This window comes from Branchiostoma floridae, chromosome 10 (genome assembly GCF_000003815.2).
Source record: "Branchiostoma floridae strain S238N-H82 chromosome 10, Bfl_VNyyK, whole genome shotgun sequence".
Taxonomy (NCBI): Eukaryota; Metazoa; Chordata; class Leptocardii; order Amphioxiformes; family Branchiostomatidae; genus Branchiostoma; species Branchiostoma floridae.
Genome location: NC_049988.1, coordinates 17,288,229 through 17,310,116, shown reverse-complemented (window position 1 = coordinate 17,310,116; position 21,888 = coordinate 17,288,229). Strand labels below are relative to the sequence as shown.

Here is a 21,888-nt window from a genome sequence, read left to right as displayed (position 1 = left end):
GGCACTTTCTCAAACGAAGGGATGCTCACATCACCTTTGTTACATTTTCCAGTGGACACACTACATGTAGTTCCTTCAGGACAGCAGTGAACTTTGTCATCACAGCAGACAGCCTTTGGAAGAGGACAGCAGCCCCACTGTCCAGACTTTAGTTTACAGCAAGTTTCTTTAGCCTTGCATTCATGGGTGGCATCACACATGACATTTGGTGTATCTTCAACTGTTATGGCACTTGTTTTCTCAAACCAAGGTAGACTGAGTTCTCCCTTTTCACACTTTCCTGTCGACACACTGCATGTAGTATCTTCGGGACAGCAGTGAACATGGTCGTTACAGCAAACAGCCGAAGGCAGGGGACAGCAGCCCCACTGTCCAGAGGCCAGCTTACAGCACGTGTGTTTTGAAGGACACTCGTGGGTGGCATCACATTTGACATTGGAGACTTCTTTGTCAGCTGTTATAGCTGGAACTTTCTCAAACCAGGGAATGCTAACATCACCTTTGTGACATTTACCAGTTGACACACTACAGGTAGTTCCTTCAGGACAGCAATGAACTTTGTCATCACAGCAGACAGCCTTTGGAAGAGGACAGCAGCCCCACTGTCCAGACTTTAGTTTACAGCAAGTGTCAGTGGCCTTGCACTCATGGGTGGAGTCACATTTAATGTTTGGGCTTTCTTCAACATTAATGGCTGCTTTCTTCTCAAACCAAGGAAAGCTGATGTCTTTTCTCTTACACTTTCCAGAAGACACCTCGCATGTAGTATCTTCGGGACAGCAGTGAACATGGTCGTTACAGCAGACAGCACTGGGTAAGGGACAGCAGCCCCACTGTCCAGAGGCCAGCTTACAGCATGTGTGTTTTGAAGGGCATTCGTGGGAGGCATCGCATTTTACATTTGAAACTTCTTCAGTTGTTATAGCTGGAACTTTGTCAAACCAAGGAATGGTAGCATCCTTTCTCTTGCACTTTCCAGATGAAACCTCGCACGTTGTATCTTCAGGACAGCAGTGAACGTGGTCGTTACAGCAGACAGCACTGGGTAAGGGACAGCAGCCCAACTGTCCAGAGGCCAGCTTACAGCATGTGTGTTTTGAAGGGCATTCGTGGGTGGCATCGCATTTTACATTGGAAACTTCTTCCTCCATTGCTATACTTGGCACTTTCTCGAACCAAGTAATGCTTATGTCACCTTTGTGACATTTACCAGTTGACACACTACATGTAGTTCCTTCAGGACAGCAGTGGACGTGATCATCACAGCAGACAGCCTTTGGAAGAGGACAGCAGCCCCACTGTCCAGAAGCCAGCTTACAGCAAGTTTCTTTAGCTTTGCATTCATGGGTGGCATCACACATGACATTTGGTGCCTCTTCAACTGTTATGGCACTTGTTTTCTCAAACCAAGGAATATTAATTTCTCCCTTTTCACATTTTCCTGTCGAAACACTGCAAGTTGTTCCCTCAGGACAGCAGTGAACATGGTCGTTACAGCAGACAGCACTGGGTAAGGGACAGCAGCCCCACTGTCCAGAGGCCAGCTTACAGCATGTGTGTTTTGAAGGGCACTCGTGGGTGGCGTCACATTTGACATTTGAAACTTCTTCAGTTGTTATAGCTGGAACTTTCTCAAACCAGGTAATGCTAACATCTTTTCTCTTGCACTTTCCTGAAGAAACCTCACATGTTGTTCCTTCGGGACAGCAGTGGACATGGTCGTTACAGCAGACAGCACTGGGTAAGGGACAGCAGCCCCACTGTCCAGAGGCCAGCTTACAGCACGTGTGTTTTGAAGGACATTCATGGGTTGCATCACATTTTACATTTGAAACTTCTTCAGTTGTTATAGCCGGAATTTTCTCAAACCAAGTAATGCTGGCGTCACCTTTGTGACATTTTCCAGTTGACACACTACAGGTAGTTCCCTCAGGACAGCAGTGAACTTTGTCATCACAGCAGACAGCCTTTGGAAGAGGACAGCAGCCCCACTGTCCAGAGGCCAGCTTACAGCACGTTTCTTTAGCCTTGCATTCATGGGTGGCATCACACATAACATTTGGTGTATCTTCAACTGTTATGGCACTTGTTTTCTCAAACCAATCGAGGCTGATTTCTCCCTTTTCACATTTTCCTGTCGACACACTGCATGTTGTTCCTTCGGGACAGCAGTGAACATGGTCGTTACAGCAGACAGCACTGGGTAAGGGACAGCAACCCCACTGTCCAGAGGCCAGCTTACAGCACGTGTGTTTTGAAGGGCATTCGTGGGTGGCGTCACATTTCACGTTTGAAACTTCTTGTACTGTTGTTATAGCTGGGACTTTCTCAAACCAGGGAATGGTAGTATCTTTTCTCTTGCACTTTCCGGAAGACACCTCGCATGTTGTATCTTCAGGACAGCAGTGAACATGGTCGTTACAGCAGACAGCACTGGGTAAGGGACAGCAGCCCCACTGTCCAGAGGCCAGCTTACAGCACGTGTGTTTTGAAGGGCATTCGTGGGTGGCGTCACATTTCATGTTTGAAACTTCTTGTACTGTTGTTATAGCTGGGACTTTCTCAAACCAGGGAATGGTAGTATCTTTTCTCTTGCACTTTCCGGAAGACACCTCGCATGTTGTATCTTCAGGACAGCAGTGAACATGGTCGTTACAGCAGACAGCACTGGGTAAGGGACAGCAGCCCCACTGTCCAGAGGCCAGCTTACAGCATGTGTGTTTCGAAGGGCACTCGTGGGTGGCGTCACATTTTACATTGAAAACTTCTTCCTCCATTGCTATACTTGGCACTTTCTCGAACCAAGTAATGCTAACATCACCTTTGTGACATTTACCAGTTGACACACTACATGTAGTTCCTTCAGGACAGCAGTGAACTTTGTCATCACAGCAGACAGCCTTTGGAAGAGGACAGCAGCCCCACTGTCCAGAGGCCAGCTTACAGCAAGTTTCTTTAGCTTTGCATTCATGGGTGGCATCACACATAACATTTGGTGTATCTTCAACTGTTATGGCACTTGTTTTCTCAAACCAATCGAGGCTGATTTCTCCCTTTTCACATTTTCCTGTCGACACACTGCATGTAGTATCTTCGGGACAGCAGTGAACATGGTCGTTACAGCAGACAGCACTGGGTAAGGGACAGCAACCCCACTGTCCAGAGGCCAGCTTACAGCACGTGTGTTTTGAAGGGCATTCGTGGGTGGCGTCACATTTCACGTTTGAAACTTCTTGTACTGTTGTTATAGCTGGGACTTTCTCAAACCAGGGAATGGTAGTATCTTTTCTCTTGCACTTTCCGGAAGACACCTCGCATGTTGTATCTTCAGGACAGCAGTGAACATGGTCGTTACAGCAGACAGCACTGGGTAAGGGACAGCAGCCCCACTGTCCAGAGGCCAGCTTACAGCACGTGTGTTTTGAAGGGCATTCATGGGTGGCATCGCATTTCACGTTTGAAACTTCTTGTACAGTTGTTATGGCTGGAACTTTCTCAAACCAGGGAATGCTAGAATCCTTTCTCTTGCATTTTCCAGATGACACCTCACATGTTGTATCTTCAGGACAGCAGTGAACATGGTCGTTGCAGCAGACAGCACTGGGTAAGGGACAGCAGCCCCACTGTCCAGAGGCCAGCTTACAGCACGTGTGTTTTGAAGGGCATTCGTGGGTGTCGTCGCATTTTACATTTGAAACTTCATTTTCCTTCGTAATAGCTGAATGTTTCTCAAACCATGGAATGCTTATGTCACCTTTGTGACATTTTCCAGTTGACACACTACAGGTTGTTCCTTCTGGACAGCAGTGAACATGGTCGTCACAGCAGACAGCCTTTGGAAGAGGACAGCAGCCCCACTGTCCAGAGGCCAGCTTACAGCAAGTTTCTTTAGCTTTGCATTCATGGGTGGCATCACACATGACATTTGGTGCATCTTCAACTGTTATGGCACTTGTTTTCTCAAACCATGGTAGACTGTTTTCTCCCTTTTCACACTTTCCTGTGGACACACTGCATGTAGTATCTTCGGGACAGCAGTGGACATGGTCGTTACAGCAGACAGCACTGGGTAAGGGACAGCAGCCCCACTGTCCAGAGGCCAGCTTACAGCACGTGTGTTTTGTAGGGCATTCATGGGTGGCATCGCATTTCACATTTGAAACTTGTGCTGTTGTTATAGCTGGGACTTTCTCAAACCAGGGAATGCTTGAATCTTTTCTCTTGCACTTTCCAGAAGACACTTCACATGTAGTATCTTCGGGACAGCAGTGGACGTGGTCGTTACAGCAGACAGCACTGGGTAAGGGACAGCAGCCCCACTGTCCAGAGGTCAGCTTACAGCACGTGTGTTTTGAAGGGCATTCGTGGGTGGCGTCGCATTTCACATTTGAAACTTCTTGTGCTGTTGTTATGGCTGGAACTTTCTCAAACCAGGGAAAGCTGATGTCTTTTCTCTTGCACTTTCCAGATGAAACCTCGCATGTAGTATCTTCAGGACAGCAGTGGACGTGGTCATTACAGCAGACAGCACTGGGTAAGGGACAGCAGCCCCACTGTCCAGAGGCCAGCTTACAGCACGTGTGTTTTGAAGGACACTCGTGGGTGGCGTCACACATGATGTTTTGGTCATTTTGGACATTCTTAGCAGGCGACTTTTCAAACCAGGCTAAGCTAACATCACCTTTGTTGCATTTTCCAGTGGACACACTACAGGTTGTTCCTTCAGGACAGCAGTGAACTTTGTCATCACAGCAGACAGCCTTTGGCAAAGGACAGCAGCCCCACTGTCCAGACTTTAGTTTACAGCACGTTTCTTTAGCTTTGCATTCATGGGTGGCATCACACATGACATTTGGTGCATCTTCAACTGTTATGGCACTTGTTTTCTCAAACCAAGCCAAGGTGATGTCTCCCTTTTCACACTTTCCTGTCGAGACTTTGCATGTTGTTCCTTCAGGACAGCAGTGAACATGGTCGTTACAGCAGACAGCACTGGGTAAGGGACAGCAGCCCCACTGTCCAGAGGCCAGCTTACAGCATGTGTGTTTTGAAGGGCATTCGTGGGTGGCATCACACATGATGTTTGGGTCATTCTGAACAGTCTTAGCAGGCAACTTCTCAAACCAAGTAATGCTGGCATCACCTTTGTGACATTTTCCAGTGGACACACTGCATGTTGTATCTTCAGGACAGCAGTGGACATGGTCGTCACAGCAGACAGCCGAAGGCAAGGGACAGCAGCCCCACTGTCCAGAGGAAAGCTTACAGCACGTATTGTTAGCTGGGCACTCATGGAATGTGTCGCACCTTACATTGTTCAGTATCTCATTGTCAGTTTCAATCTCTTCGTTGTGGAGTTGTACCATCTTTGGAGTAGTCTTCTTGGCCATTGGGACAGTGGGCAGGAAGTTGTGGATACAGGTTCCTAGAGGAATAAAAATGTGATCTCAACAATTATATTTCATTACGTTCCTTGCTTCACTTCTTGTTGATTGTCTTTTTCTAACACACACCATGTACATGTATACACGTGTATGTACATGTGGCCTAACATCAGAAATGGTGCAAATATTACTAATCATAAAGATATGAATTGTGAAAACAATCTTGAAGCATACACTAGGTAATAGTTTCTCAAAAGTTACTCAAAGAACTTGTAATAAATTTTATATTTATAAAATTTGTGAACCTTGAAGCAATGACATTGGACATCGATGAAAGTTAGACTTCCAGGTCATGATAAGATACGCCAAAAAGCAGTTACTGAAGCAACTGGATATGATTTTGGAAACGGTCAGAAGTTTCAGATGGCATCCACTAACTTTCGTCAGTGACGATTTACTCTTCTGGAAGAAACTGGTCTTTTATACCCTAACTATGAATGCAATAGAGCTGAAGATAATTTTGAATGTCCAATAAGAGACAAGGTAAGACATGGTCAAGCTGAAGACAATTTTGGATTGGCAATGGCATTGGACTTACCTGGAGCCCCAGAGTTGCAGGTGTAGTGTTGGGGACAGCAGTGAACAGTGTCGTTACAACAGACAGCCTTGAAGAAGGGACAGCAGCCGTAGCCTGTGCTGTTCTTACAGCAGGTGTAATCTTCTTCACATGCGGACTGAAAAACAGAGTTGGGGGGGGGGGGGGTGGGGGGTTGGTGGTTAGGAGAGTCAGAAAAGTGTTGGAAAAATACACCAATTCAGTTAGTGGGCTCAAAATTCTTTTTCCTGCATACCTCCACTGTTAGAGGCAATATAAACTGCACCACACAAATTTTACCTAGTACACCACTCATTTTCCTTCTCTTCTAACTTAATAAAAATGAGGGAATAACCTAATCTATTTATCTATTGGATAAGCTGTTCAGCATGCACAGGGCTGCCCAAAAAAGGATTTCTGTACCTTTCCTAGCCTGTGTGCATTCCTATCACTATCGTTGCTCCTTACTATACTTGCTACTCTGAAAAAATGTATTCAGGTGAGTGTAAGGAGCTCAGGAATTAATCTGATGGGCTATACGACACTGGGAATTATGACACTATATGTCCCTTTGAACTAAATACGGGCACAAGAAGAAATGGCCACTGTTTTCGGGTTAAGAAAAAAGCGACTTCAGTAATATAAGGGCACACTTTTTCTGTATTAGAATTATTCCATGGTGGAACAATCTACCAGAATCTGCGGTGACATCTACAAGTGCATACTGACTTAAGGAGAAACTGGATATCTACATGCAGCAACACAGTGTGTATTACAGCTACAGAGCTCTGGATGACCCTCAGCTACCTGGAATGACAGTGACCTGATATTGTAGAGCGGCCAACGATGGAACTGGACGTTAAAACCTGCACCAGAAGAACTCTACTCTACTCTACTCTATACCTTTCCATCTGGACACGGCACATCTTTCACATCATCCCTGACATCCAGGAGTGGTGGTGTCTTCTGCACCCAGGCCTGGGTGGTGCCGTCAGGGTAGTGACACTCTCCGGACGTTTTGTTACACACAGTACCGTGGGGGCAGCAGTGGACCTTGTCCTCACAGCACAGGGCCTGGTGGGATAAATTTGATATTTTTAGAGACAAACTTGTCTATAGTGATCATTTAAGGGACAAGAAAACCGTTGGGAAGTGACACTCTCTGGATATTTTGTTACACAATGTAGTACCATGGGGGCAGCAGTGGACCTTGTCTTCACAGCATAGGGCCTGGTGGGGTAAATTTGACATTTTTAGAGACAAAGTTGTCTATAGTGATCATTTAAGGGACAAGAAAACCGTTGGGAAGTGACACTCTCTGGATATTTTGTTACACACTGTAGTACCATGGGGGCAGCAGTGGACTTTGTCCTCACAGCATAGGGCCAGGTGGGATAAACTTGACATTTTTAGATACAATCAGTTATTAGTGATCACTGAAGAGACTAGAAAAGTGTTGGGCCTAGTGGCACTCCTTGGATCTTAGTTTTTAGAAAGCAAGCTTTTTTTTTGGGAGCATGAGTTAGAAAATCCCATCAAATCCCATAGCAATGACTTCAGTGAGTAATAACATACTGTCTTTCAGAAATGGCATCAGTGACTTTAAAAGTGTACTGTTTAAAAATTACACACAACAGATAGTCTTAGAATTATAAACATTGCCTTAAATGTTTTTCAAGATAACAAAAATAACCTTCTCGAGAGGACAGCACCCCCATTCTCCTGTTGTCTTCTTGCAGCAGGTGTTCTTATCTGGGCACTTGACCTTGCCTTCCTCATCACAGTCAATGGGGTTGACTGGGGGCTCGACCTTGAAGGGAGTCGCGACCTTGAAGGGAGTCACGACCTTGTTGGGGGGCGCGACCGTGTTCTCTATCCACGGGATGGTTCTGTAGCCCTGCAGGCACTTTCCCTGTGAGGTGTCGCAGGTGTAGCCTTGTGGGCAGCAGTGCTTACGGTCGCTGCAGCAAACAGCCTGAAATACATTGTACAATGTCATCTTTTATCATTCAACACAACAAAAAGTACAGTGACAGTCTTCTACACCAAATTCTTACGGACATGTGAATAAAAATAGAGTTAAAAGAACCAGGTATTTGAAATTATCAACATGTTGAGTTACCTTTCGATCACAAAATACTGCAAAGTAGGGCAAAAAAAAAGGAGAAAAATTCAAAATGTAGTCAACCATCATCATCATCATTCGGGTGTGCTGGTTGTACAGATGGCCAAAACAATAACAAAATTGAGAAATCCTAGGCCTGAGTCTCGTCAGGGTTTTGCTAACCATTTCTGAGTATAGTGCATATTAATTGGAACCCTGGGAACTAGCTATAGTCACCTCATATGCTGAATTAAAAACATTAACCCTATATTGTTTATCCTGCTTTGCTGAACTATGCCACCAAGTTTAAGGTGAAATAAAGGTTCAAAGTTGAAAGTTCATGACCCTTACATGTGGCTGGGGGCAGCAGCCGTAGCTCCCATCCTGCAGCAGACAGCAGGTGTTGTTGTCGGGGCACATCGACACGTGGTCGGGACAGACCACTGCACCGGGAGGGGGCCTGGTTCCAGGGTCCTGGGGTGTAACAAAGATAAAGTTATGGATAAACTAAACTTTAACTAATCAACACTACAAATAAGTTGGGACTTACCCCAAATTTTCATTGTTCAAGGAATGATTTGGGGTGAGTCCCAACTTATTTTTAGTGTTGACTAGTTTAAGTTTAGTTTATCCATGATGTCACTTATGAACACAGATCAACTTTTATGCTTAAGTTCAAGTTAAGTTTAAGTTACTAAGGCATCTGTAACAGATGAATAGGGGTGGTGCCCATCTCCATTTCTTTAGCCCTTGGATCACACAATTGTGCAAGACAATATAGCAAGCAAGGGACTAGTCTACTGGTATGACCTGGCCACAGTGGATACAAAGCGAGCACTCTACCATTGTGCTATTGCACAGGTTACAAACTTGAGGTATAATTTTATAAACAAAAATCAGTGCACCGGGAGGGGGCTTGGTTCCAACGTCCTGGGGTGTAACAAAGGAATAAAGTTTGCACAAACAATATGTAACTACTTTACATTTTGATCTACTTGTATTATTTCTTTTTAATTGTTCTGCCAGTTGATTCTAGTATTGCTGAAGAAGAGTGATTGATGCAGGGGTTTAGCCAGCGTCCGTTTTTCCGTCAATTGACGGAAATTTGCTGCGTCTGACGGAAACATTTTAAAACCAATCCGTCAACCTTGACGGACAAAAATCCTTGGTGGAAGCTACAAGCGGCTTGGGGACGCCGTCCACGGCCGTAAAAGCCACACACTGTTTGTTTTGCTATTGTTATGATTGTTGACAATGTGTGTCGGCGCCCTTTCGCATACGATAATCTCATTAAAACCCGTTTTTCAAGGTCTCAGTTCAGTCCTTCTAATTGATTTTCGCGGTTTTCGCGACGATTGTAATTGGCTGACGGAAAAAATTTCGAGCTGGCTAAAGCCCTGGATTGATGTCACTTGAAATGTCCGGACGTAAATCTTTTGTTTTTTTATCCAGTTGTAGAGATTGAATTGTATTGAATACAATCCATGCTAAGTTCATGATGTAAGACTGAACAACTGTTTAATGTTGGTGCGACTTCTAGGCATTAGATTTGGCTACAGTAACCAGGAATTGTCTTCAAAACATAAAAGATATAGCCTGGGTACCATCCGGAAAGTAGTTTGCTCCGGCGTTCATTATATACTATATACAGTCGCTTCTAGCTCTGACATTCAGTATACACTATATACAGTCGCTTCTCTGTGCTTCCGTCTGGGAACGCCGACCATCTTAAGGTCTGGAATCGTCCAAATTTTGGAAGCAGGCGCTGATTGGTCCCTACACATGAGCGAAATATGGAATGGATTCAAATGCTCGTTCGAACAGACGTTCCAACACCAGACAAGCCCTCTGCCCGCTCGTGGGAGGCCTGTTGTCATTGAAGAAGCGCTCTAGAACCTATTCCTAGATTCGCTCATTAACTGACGTTAGCACCAAACGGTTTGAATGCGCACATCTCCAGACGGATAGCAGAAGCGAACGTAGGAGCGAACTACTATCCGGATGGTACCCAGTTTGGATGGTTACCCAGAAATCTTTCCAGTTTTTGCTATGACATGTGACTAACAAATAAAGGCAACCCTGAAAGACTTGCCTCTTTGGTGACCTTCCTTGAGGACTTTGAAGGTCGTTTCTCAAGCCAGGGGAGGGTCATGTCGCCCTTGATACACCTGCTCTTGGCAGTGTCACAGGTGTAGCCGTCAGGACAGCAGTGAACCTCATCCTGACAGCACACAGCCTGGTGAACAGAAGGGACACCTTGATAAGTTTTTGTACATTGTATATCTTGACAATTGTTTTACAAAAATCAATTTCGTTGAATGAAAATTTCCTATTGCAAAGAGTCATGTATTCATTTTCAATCATTCTTTATTGGTTTGGCCAGGTGCTAAAAAAACTAATATCTTTTGAACTTCTAACATGCTTTAAAAGTTTGATAGAAACTTTGTATCATCAAAGCATATAAGAAAACCATACTTAGACCAGGTTTGTTTTGAACATTTATGTTTTGAGCATAACAGTAATTACCATTCTCTCTTTACTGTTCCCTATTTCACGTTTTTGCCTTTAATTTTTGTCGTTGCATCTTGAATGTGAGAAATTTTTGAATTTTATAAGCTCCCATGGTAATCTTTTATCAAGCTTTGTACCTTTAAGAAATTTCTTGGATTATCTTTCAATGAGTCACAGTTTATCTATTAATAATTATATTACCTTTGGCAACGGACAACATCCATATTTTCCAGTCTGAGTCTTGCAACAGGTGTGATGATTTGGACAGGCACTCCCATCATCGCAATGGACGGAATCAACCTCCTCTAAATCAAAGTCAAAGTCTGACAGCATGTCAGGCCGTGTTTTAGTCAGGAGCGGGACGACCACACCTCCCTTGGAGCATTTCCCCTTTTCGGTCTGACAGGTGAAGCCAGCAGGACAGCAGTGGATCTGATCATTACAGCACTCCGCCTGAAGTAAAATATGATAAGCTAATTTAGTTTTAGTCAGGAGAGGGACAACCACGCCTCCCTTGGAACACTTCCCCTTCTCTGTCTGACAGGTGAAGCCAGCAGGACAGCAGTGGATCTGATCATCACAGCACTTCGCCTGAAGTAATATATACGATCAGCTATTTATGATACACAACTAGGCCTACTTGAAGAAGAAAAGAGCGGCAAGGAAAGCCAAACAAACTAGACTAGATACACCTAGGAGACGAGGCGCGAGAGACGCTCATCCGTTGTGAATGACGGGAGAACCATGAATAGGCCTGAGTATCAAAACGTAACATCAGGTACAGGTACAGAGGTTTACAAACAAAACATATAGGTGCAGGTCAGGACCTGTACTTGTACTTGAATAACTTGATAAATTAAACTTGGGTTCTTCTGAAATTCTTCAATAATGACAGAAACACAATTCAGCCTTGAATAAAAAAAAAACGTGCTCATCAAGATAACAAGGCTATAAACGTACATTTGTACATTTTAATATTTGCTAATGGCTTTTAGCTATTAGAAAATGAGTATTTTTATAAGGCAAAAACAATTAAACCTTAAGCAGGTAAGAAGGCACCCACCTGTGGAATTGGACAGCAGCCGTATTCTCCAGTGTCATCCTTACAGCAGGTGGTGTTGTCCTTACAGGCGGACAGACCGTCGGGACACGTCACAACTTTGGCGTCTTTTGCTGGGTCCGTTTGCCTGTAATGTCAGTTAGAAAATATAGTACAGTCTTCATTTATTACTAACTGACAAGTATAACACAATCATAAAGTAGCCAGTAATACAGGGCCCATTTGTTTCAGTCAGCCAGATATTTGTGATTTAACACATTTTAGTTTACATGTGTACATGTATGTTACGACAGGTGGACAGACCGTCAGGGCACGTTACAACTTTGGCGTCTTTCGCTGGGTGCGTTTGCCTGTCATTGTCAGTAGGAACTTTATTGCTTACGGTACTGTACAAGTATAACGCATAATGTAGCCAGTAATATGGTACCTATTTTTTTCATTCATGGCATACTTCAGCCAGATATTTGTGATTCAACACATTTTGATATATGTGTATGTAAAATCCAAACAACATTAGTATCAAACTGACGACTACTGAAGCTTTTAAATATCTTTGTTTAGTTACTGTATATGTTTGATAAAAATCATTGTGTTGTGATATATCAATTATCAATCAATCAATCAATCAATCAATCAACCAACCAACCAATTAATAAAAAGTCAGTCACCAAATCAATAAATCAATCAATTAATAGATAAATACTATAGAGTATATTTTTCCATACCTGATCTTAGCTTCTGTTTTGCGGAACAAAGGAATGCTGTATTCTCCTTTCTTACACTTGGTAGCTGCACAGGTGAAGCCGCTGGGACAGCAGTGGACCTTGTCTTCACAGCACACAGCCTGGAGCAACAAACCAAGGCCACATGATAAAAACATGTACAGATAGTAGTACCTAGTACATGAAATTTTGAAAAGCTTCATGTATCTTTAAAAAAATTCACGGGTCTTAGTGGCAAGTGTGCAGATGTTGACACACTGGCAGCACCAAATCCGTAGGTGTTTTTGGTACTTTTAGACACATTAGCCGTGAGGCTCGGTGGGCGTCACTCCACTGTCATTAGGGCAGGGGCATGGCGAGTATCGCACTCAGGACCTACTGATTCTGATTCAAACGCTCTAGCCGTTGCGCCACACAGACATGTATCTTTAAGTAACACATTTATTGTGCACTGTAACTAGTACTGTTTATATTGTTCATTGTATATTGTGCAGTTACCAGGCCTAGCCTTTAAAAAATAGCCTCTGGCTAGTTGGGCAGTACTGGCTGTATGTCATTTTATAGTTATACAGCCCAATAAATCAAATCAAATCACAATATCTTCACAGCAGATCTCTAACAGTCACCGACCTTTTCCATGGGACAGCAGCCATACTTTCCATTCTTCAGCATACAGCAGGTGCTGGTGGTGGGACAGGTGGACGTCCCGCCAGGGCACACCTGTTCTTGGTTCGCAGCTGTCCTGGGTCTGGCCGCAAACTTCTCCAGGAAGGGGAGTGTCCTGTTGCCTTGGCGACACTTTCCCGCTGACTCGTCACATTTGAAGCCAGAGGGGCAGCAGTGGGTGTGGTCCTTACAGCAGGCAGCCTGGACATATATAATGTATACGGGATCTGTATCTATATCTATATAGCCGGTATAACCGCCCTTCGACACAACACACCAGCTTCGCAGGCACACGACGCGGCAGCAGCTGGTTTATTAAGGGATAATTAAGGGTTGGTTCATTGAGATGGCAGACTTCATCCCCCTACCCATACTGCTCTGCAAAGCCTTCCATTCCAATAGATTTAAACAGTAGCACTAAGCATGCATGACAATGTTTTGTTATATTGAGAACTGCAGAAATAAGTACACAGACAGACAGACACACATAGAGGTGGACAGACATACACACAGATCCATACACACACACACACACACACAGATGAACAGCAGTGGGTGTTGTCTTTACAGCAGGCAGCCTGGTTGTATGTATATGGGATAATTCAGCATTGGCTCATTGAGATGGCAGACCCTTTATAATCCACATTAATTTGCAACCCTTTCAGCTCAACAGATACAAACAGCAGTACTGAGCATGTAAGGCAATGATGCATCTTCTTCTTCTCTTCTTGGTTATCCACACACACACAGACAGACATAGACACACACAGACACACAGACAGACACAAACACACATAGACAGACACGCACAGACAATCCAAAAAAAGGCTTAATTCCCCTTCTGGTGAAGTAAATGTAATTACTAGCAGCAAACTTAACTGTTTCTAGTACTCTCACCTCTCAAATAGAAGTACCCCCTGGAATAAAAGTACCCCCCGGACAAATCTTCAAAATCTAATAAAAGTACCCCCTGGAATAAAAGTACCCCCCGGAAAAATACCAAATTGACATGTAAACTGTGTCCATGCTACTTCAGTCCAAGAGAAGATGATAAGCAGGTAGGCTCTTTTTATTTATTTATGCCTCAGTACCATATCAGTTAATTGTATAAATAATGAACAGAATAATTCCTATGTTATTACACATATTTTCTGTATTATGGAGTGTCACACCATCAACAAAGATTAAAATAAAAGTGAAAAAATGAATGAAAATAAAAATTGAATAAAAAAAGACGTTTATTTTATAATCATTGTTACAAAATAACATTTTGAAGAAACATTCCAACTTACAATACCTTATTCACCACTTGTGCTATTTTCAATGTTGCAGAAACCAAGGAGGTCATAGACACTGCCCCCTATCGAGACATAACGGTACTGCAGAAAATATAATTCTCTCGCGCATTACCGCGAGATTGCGTGAGTTGATGAATCCAACATGGCGGATGTTTTCGAGCCGATTGAACGCTGTGCTTTGTTTTGGAAGGATTTTTTTGTTGCTGGAACATTAAAACAAGTTGACTACGGGTGAAAATAGTGGAAAAGTATTGGTAACTTTTTGATTTGTTTGGTTGGTGGTTAATTTCTGTGTTTTGATAGAGAATTTACGGAAGTAAGTGACTGTGTGTGTAGCATGTGACCTCGATGTTTGGCGATGTTTTCGTCTTTGTTCAGCGCAAATTTCAAGATTTTTGGAAGGTTAAAGATGGTCTAAAACGAAAAGGATATATTTTTTTACGAGTCCAGTACCGAATCACTTGTGTTCCGGTATTTTGGGATCTGAACCGAAACGTTTTTGCAAGTCCAGAACCGGTCCTGCGTACCGGTACGCATCCCTAGTTATGTTTGGGTCATAGCGCTAGCGGCAGGGAAATCTGCGCTGCCTCGTCCGAAAATAGTGAATTTTAAGCAAAAATACCGCGGACATATGGGCAGAAAATACCAAACTTTCAATATTTTTTGGGTCCCTGGTTAGTAAAGAAAGCCCCAATTTGAAAAAAAAATAAACGTACCGTCTAAAATAAGGACGTACCGGGTGGATTTTGAGGCGGAAAAAAATAAACGTACCGGTACGTTTATTTGAGAGGTGAGAGTACATGGAATTATTTACCTTCACAAGAGGGCAGCACCCATAGTCCCCCTTGCCGGTCAAACAACATGTGGTATTCTGAGGACAGTCGTGAGTTCCACCCGGACACGTGATCGTGGCATGGAATTTGACCTCCATTTTGGGTGACCAGTTCAAGGTCAGGTCTCCCTGCAGGCAGGCATTCTGGGAAATGTCACACTTGAAACCGCTGGGACAGCAGTGGAGGCCGTCACTGCAACAGGTAGCCTGGAGGACATCATGGAAGGGGGTATCATTTAACGCTACTTCACCTTTATCCGCGGGGTAACCTATATCCGTTGTTTAGAATAACGGTGTTTAGGGATATATAGTCGACAGATGGTGGAGTCAAGTTGCATTTTAAAAAAAATGTAACATCTATTTTCAAAATATTCCACCGTTCATCGAGTTGTTATCCCTAAACACCCTGTTTTTAAAAACAACGGATAAAGGTTACCCCGTGGATAAAGGTGAACAATTATTACATGGCACAGAACATGATCTGTTAAGATACATCTGAATGGAGCACAGTTTTAAAATGGCAACATGCCACTTGAAAAGTACCAGAGTACTCCCCAGGGCCATCTCCAGGTCTAATTTTACAGGGCGCCAGACGTCAGAGGTCCAGGGTTCAAATCCTGTCATGGTAACGATCTTGTGGCCTTGGGAAATACTCTCCAAGCAGAGGTTGGTGGGAAAAATTGTGACCTTTTCCTTTCATCCTTTTTTCCGATCGGTGATTGGCCTTCGAAAAAAACAGATGAAAGGAAAAGGTTGCGATTTTTCCCATCAACCTTTGCTTGGAGAGTATTTGGGAAAGAAGTTCATCACAACTTTCCTCACTTTCCTCAAGTGTAAAAATAATGATGTGGTGGGAAGGGTTAACTTATAAAGGCAGTGGGAGGAGAGGGTTAGGCTCTGTCTCCCAATACCTTGCCCTACACACAGTGGATAACACTCCACTGTGTGCCCTTACGCCCTTAAAAAAGGCTACAGGACTACCTTTACCTTTACTTGTTTGTTTCTTTGTATTAAATTCCCGGTAAAATGCCTCAGGACATAACACACCAGGTTTGTACTGAACTTTATAAAAGCTACATATCCGGACAGATTCATTTGATCCACCCACACTGGGAAGGACCCATACTTTTTTTTGATAAGAGTGGTGGGTTCTTTAACGTGCTCGAGGTGTGGCTCTCCTCATACACAGGAACTCCATTTAACATCCTATCCGAGGGACAACCCTTACCGAGGCTAGGTACTCAATTTCACTTGAGTGAAGTGAGGAAAGTCATGTAAAGTACCTAATTCCCAAGGGCATAAGATTGGTGACACATTAACGGTTTCGAACCTAGAACCTCAGACACCCTGCCAATTGCGCCACACGACCCCACTTTTTATTCATAATATTCTATATTGAGGATTACCTGAGAAATAGGACAGCAGCCATGTGTCAGTGTACTGTTGGACTTGCAGCATGTTTCTTCAGGTTGGCAGATATCAGGGCATTGGTGCGCCCCCTTGGGGAATGGCACAGCACTGCAGAGGGCCAGGCAGCACAGGAGCACTACGAGCAACCTCATGGCTATAGATTAAGGAAAAAATGAGAAGATTTTAGTACTGCTAATTTGTAAGTACCATAGAAGCCAGTTCATTGCACAACGGTTAACCAAAAAATTCTACATTTATTGCAAGGAATCCCTGAATCCTAAACCGGTCAAGGCCAGTCCAGCTGGGCAACTTTGCATTATTGCACCACCCGGATAATTGCACGAAATATGCTGGCAAATGGGGCGTACGATTAAATGGCTTCTACTGTATATACAAGGTAAAGTATTTTTGCATTGTTGACTTCTTGATATTTCGTGCACAACTGTGTAAGCTACTGATCTTGGTGTAAAGTATTGGCTGGATCCCAGATCAGGTCGCGCTGCTGTATACAGTCAAACCTGTCTATAGTGGCCACTCAAGGGACCGGACAAATGTGGCCACTATAGACAGGTGGCCTCTGTATAGAGGTGGCAACTTGTAGATAAAATACCCAAGGGACCGACAAAAAGTGGCCACTATGGACAGGTGGCCCCTCTGTAGAGGTGGCCGCTAATACAGGTTTGACTGTACATATCCATTAGTTACAAAAGTAAACTGTTTTCAGAAGTTTGACAGTCAGTTTTCAATGGAAAACTAGAAGGCTAACGGATGCGGCAGTTGTCAGTACACAACGCTGTTTTTCACTTTGAATATGTTGTTTTTCATGCCGAACAATTGCTGACATGTCCTTTTACTACTTGTCCCGGATTAGTCTTTTGTTATACCAAGGGACCGTACGATATTTATTGGGGGGGGGGGAGAGGGCTGTTGCATTGGAAGTCTGATCAAAAAATTTTTTGATGGCCCTCCCCCCCATCTCAAAAAAATTTAACGTGACCCTCCCCCTCCACCTCAAAAAAATCAACATGGCCCTCCCCCCGACAGGCAAAATCAAACGGGTAGAAAAACAACCGATAAAATAATCTTAATCGACGTCAGGGCATAAGGGCGCCAGTGTGTGGATTTTTTCACAGCGTCGGGGCAGGGGTCTGGGGGCATGCTCCCCCGGGAAAATTTGGATTTTCAGACCCTCTAAAACAGAATTTCCTGCAATTTGAGAGGAAAATTATGCCCTCGAGATTGGATGCCGGTTGCCTTTTTTACTCCGGGCGTTTTTCAGTAATCGACGTCCGCCCTCTCCCCAAAAATACGTTATAACATACTATAAGCTCGGGGAATCAGCAGTCCGTGATCTGGCCCGGGTATTATTTGTCCAGTCATGTCTATATGAAAATTTTGGGTTTTTGATGCTTCCAAACAGGGCTCTAGCCAGTGAGTTCGTCAGCCCATGGAAAAATCCTGCCAATTTTTTTCCGGCATTGAATAAAAAAATGCCTACCTCGTGCGATCGATGTTGCGCCCTCCTGCATCAAATCAGTTTTTCCAGAGGATAGAATGACGGCGCCATCACACCTTGTGTTTTTTTCTACTTTCTTTTTTCTATTTTGCCCGATGATTTTACTCAAATTTATCATTTATCGAATCGGTCGGGTTTTACAAGGCCGCGCCGTCATTTTCCAGGAGCGTGCGTTTGTTTCGTGCGACCTCAGGTAACCCCGTTTTCGGCGTGAAATCTTTGGCTCACCGCTGGATTTCTTTTGACATAGAGTAGAGTAGACCAAGAACGTTATCCATTATACGAAGGAGGGTGATCTGCTGCGTCTTTGGCAGTGATCAGTGCCGGTTTAGCCTCGAAGGAGTAGCCAAAAGACGTCCCAACGTGCGTGCGATCGACAGTCCGTCTGGGGAGGGGGGCATGCCGCGCCATGTGCTGTCGATCGACGCTTGACAACAATATTGCGGCCCCTTTTCTGCCGCAAATTTTGTCCTTTTGAAACAAAAGAAATGTTGTAAATAAAAAATAAAATGTATAGTTTTGGATTCTTCACATATTTACCGCGCACCGCTTTTGTAACTTAAATATTTGGGGAAACTCAGCCGAGCCGAGTGCGTCTTTCCAGAAAAAAATAAGTCCATAGACGGAATAATGTATGCCTGGCCGGAGCGCTGGTCCAGGGCAGCGCCACTTTGGGGGACCGCCCCCCGGAAGCTCTTGCATTTTAGGCTATTCAGAAGGCTTATTTTATCAGTTTTAGGGCCAAGTCAAGATATCAAAACAAAAATTAGTATAAACAATTCTTTCAAAAAAATTAACATGGCCCTCCCCCCTATCGCAAAAAAAATTAACATGGCCCTCCCCCCACCTAAAAAAAAATTAACATGGCCCTCCCCCCTAATGCACCAGCCCTCCCCCCTGATAAATATCGTACAGTCCCCAAGTGTAACAGTGGGGGTTCAAGTAGCGCTAACTGACTAAGCCAAATGCCTGTCAGGCTTTTGGCTCAATTGGTTAGGCTGCTTGTGTTGTGATATGGCGACCCGGGTTCGATTCCCAAGAGTCAGGATATTTGTATATATTGTTTCTTTCACAAGTTTCTGTCCTACTCGCCCGCACGGGCACACACCTGTGAGAATTTGGTCTGGTCCATTCACGACAAAACGCCTCATGTGCGGCACTTAGGAAAATGGCGGCTCGATTTGCCGATTCAAAATTCCTGCGAAACTTTGCCTCTCAAACATGTCCAAACATGTGCCATCAATTGCTTTTTATGTGGAAAGCGTAGAGGGGCGTAAAAGGAAGGCACCATATCTTTCTCTGGCGAAAACTTGTAGAAAATTGGCCGAAACAGAGGCACTTTCAGGATACGTTCCCCATTTTTGTATGTCGTAACTTTGAGATAATTTAGAAAAAATTCTCCAAGTCTTAACAAAAATCAGATTGATATCACAGGTAGGTAGATTTGTTACGAATATGACGCCGAAAACCTCAAGTCCGTAAGTCTTGGAGAAAATGAGAGAGAGGTCCAAGAGTGAAGTCAGTCCATAGGCGGTAGGCCAAGGTAGGCAAGGTATTGTTGTCGGATCGCCCGGGCTGAACTGCCGGGGTTGGTGTTCCGAGTGTGACCCGACATTTGAGTACGTTGTACCCGGGATTGCACGAGTGGGTGCCGAATGTTCCGACGGAGATTTCCGACGGATGCAGAAGGTACCCGAAGTGCGATTTACCGACAAACACCGACTGTCGGCACGCACTCGGCATGCGTTGCACACGTAACCAAAAGACCACGTGACCCCACCAACTACTCACAGGGCATATGAGGTAAGTGTGCCCGTGGCCCGTCTTGTCATTTCACTGGTTCCCATGCCAGGAATCGAACCCAGACCTTGTGGGTGAAAGCCACAAATCCTAACCACTGTTATACAAGGACGTCCTTGGTTGTACCAAGGAGGTTGTACCAGTCAATTACTGCTTGCAATTGCAAGTACAAGTTGCCAATATTTTTTAACTCATGTGTACTAGTAGAAGTCTTGTGTAGTAAACATACACATCACAGACAAGCAAAACAACTCTTCATTCTCTTGGGATGAAATACAGATGAACAATTGCTGCTCAGAAATTAGCACCAACGACTTTTGACCCGTATTTAGGGCCAAACATGAAACATAGTCCCCTAAAAAAAGGTACAAATAATTTTTGTACTTCCGTGTTACGCAAACACGCACTTGGAAATCTAAAACGACACCATAAAATACATCTAGCATCATGTAATAACTTCGCAGACGACACAATAAGACATCAGAACTTACCTGGTGGTTAGAACAATGCTTTACTCCACTGGAAACGTGCAGGGAGGCAGGTGGTACCAGGTGACCGTCCTGTGACCAGCTGATCACCTGTGGCTGAACTTTCCTCGTGACTCAGTCACGTGACTGAAAGTTCAAAGGTTATAAATATTTATTACAGTTCAATAAAACTCGTTTATAGAACACCAAAGATATATCAATCTAATGGAATTGAACGGAAATATGTGTGATTACTAGAAAGTGGTAATTTTTTTGCATAGATTTTATTAATTTGGAAAATATGTTTGAGGTCAAAGGTTAAAAGTTGTCCCAACAAGTGCATTGTGGGATATAAATGGCGGCCTAGCAACAATTGTTGGACGCCCGTTTGAGGCACTTGACATGGTCGCGTAAAAAAAAGATTAAAAAATCGCGGTGGCCCAAATCAGGCTGTCAAAGGTACCCACGTAATCCCCACGAGTTGTTCTATCGCCTACAGTACTCGTGTTGATTCAAATATTATTTCGGGATGAGATTTGAAGAGTCAAAGTTATCCTTCAAACTGGCTCTTTATGCCTGTTTTCGGCCTCGATTTCGCACTGCATGGGGGTTTCCGTGCAACCGATTACGATCATATACTTCCGGGTCGTACGAGTGAGGTCATGGAACGCGGGCCACCAGGTATCTTGACGGTCTCAGTCTGCGCTAGGTTCGGTAGAGGAGGATTCAAGTCAGGCTTACGCATATTGTTAAATTAGGTTTGTTAAGGGACTCTTGGCGAAAGTATGTTTGAACTTGCAGAACGTTTTTTAAGTTTGTGTATGTTCGTATCGTCTCGGCCCACGTTGCGAATCTGCAACGGTTGTAAGGTCCCTTCCGAACGAACTAAGTTACTGGCATTCTCGTAGACATCAGGAGACAAACTGTGTTAATTTGAATAACACATTTATAGAACAGTGCTGTAAGAAGTGTATACAGGGAACTAATAGCGGAAAACGTGTTCGGGAGACCTCCTTGGGGAGACAAACTGTGTCAATTTGAATGACACACTTACTGAAACAACCAGAGGGGCGAGTAAGAACAGAAAGAAACAACACCCCGAATCCCGGGATTCGAACCCGCGCCGAACCCGGGCAGCCGGATCACAAATCGAACGTGCAAACCGTTCGGCCAAAAGGCTTAAGCCGTTAGGCGTCTTCGGTTAAGCAGTCCTTGAACACCACTGTTACATTACATAATAGCGCCGTAAGAACTGTATGTAGCTTAACTAATAGCGATAAACGTGTTTAGGAGACAAACTATGTCAATTTGAATGGGGCACTTACATAATAGCGCCGTAAGAACTGTATGTAGCTAACAAATAGCGAGAAACGTGTTCAGGAGACAAAATGTGTCACTTTGAATGACACATTTATAGAACAGCGATGTTAGACCTGTATATAGCTATTAAGTAATCGCGAAAAACGTATTCAGGTGTCAAACTGTGCCAATTTGAATGACACACTTATAGAACAAAGCTAAAA

At 43.9% G+C, this 21,888-nt stretch overlaps 1 protein-coding gene across 1 annotated transcript in view; it reads right to left on the bottom strand.

The window, feature by feature from the left end:
* LOC118424993 overlaps window positions 1-20,524 on the bottom strand; it is a 34,655-nt gene extending 14,131 nt beyond the window's left edge. Inside the window, exons 1-13 of the mRNA XM_035833807.1 lie at window positions 20,390-20,524; window positions 16,579-16,736; window positions 15,155-15,379; window positions 13,007-13,243; window positions 12,380-12,498; window positions 11,658-11,781; window positions 10,796-11,047; window positions 10,176-10,319; window positions 8,435-8,557; window positions 7,673-7,954; window positions 6,883-7,053; window positions 5,983-6,118; window positions 354-5,425 (exon numbers count right to left, since the gene is read on the bottom strand). Coding sequence (XP_035689700.1) covers window positions 354-5,425; window positions 5,983-6,118; window positions 6,883-7,053; window positions 7,673-7,954; window positions 8,435-8,557; window positions 10,176-10,319; window positions 10,796-11,047; window positions 11,658-11,781; window positions 12,380-12,498; window positions 13,007-13,243; window positions 15,155-15,379; window positions 16,579-16,734 — 7,041 coding nt within the window. The 5' untranslated portion in view covers window positions 16,735-16,736; window positions 20,390-20,524. The remainder of the gene's footprint in view (window positions 1-353; window positions 5,426-5,982; window positions 6,119-6,882; window positions 7,054-7,672; window positions 7,955-8,434; window positions 8,558-10,175; window positions 10,320-10,795; window positions 11,048-11,657; window positions 11,782-12,379; window positions 12,499-13,006; window positions 13,244-15,154; window positions 15,380-16,578; window positions 16,737-20,389) is intronic.
* Window positions 20,525-21,888: the final 1,364 nt, after the last annotated feature.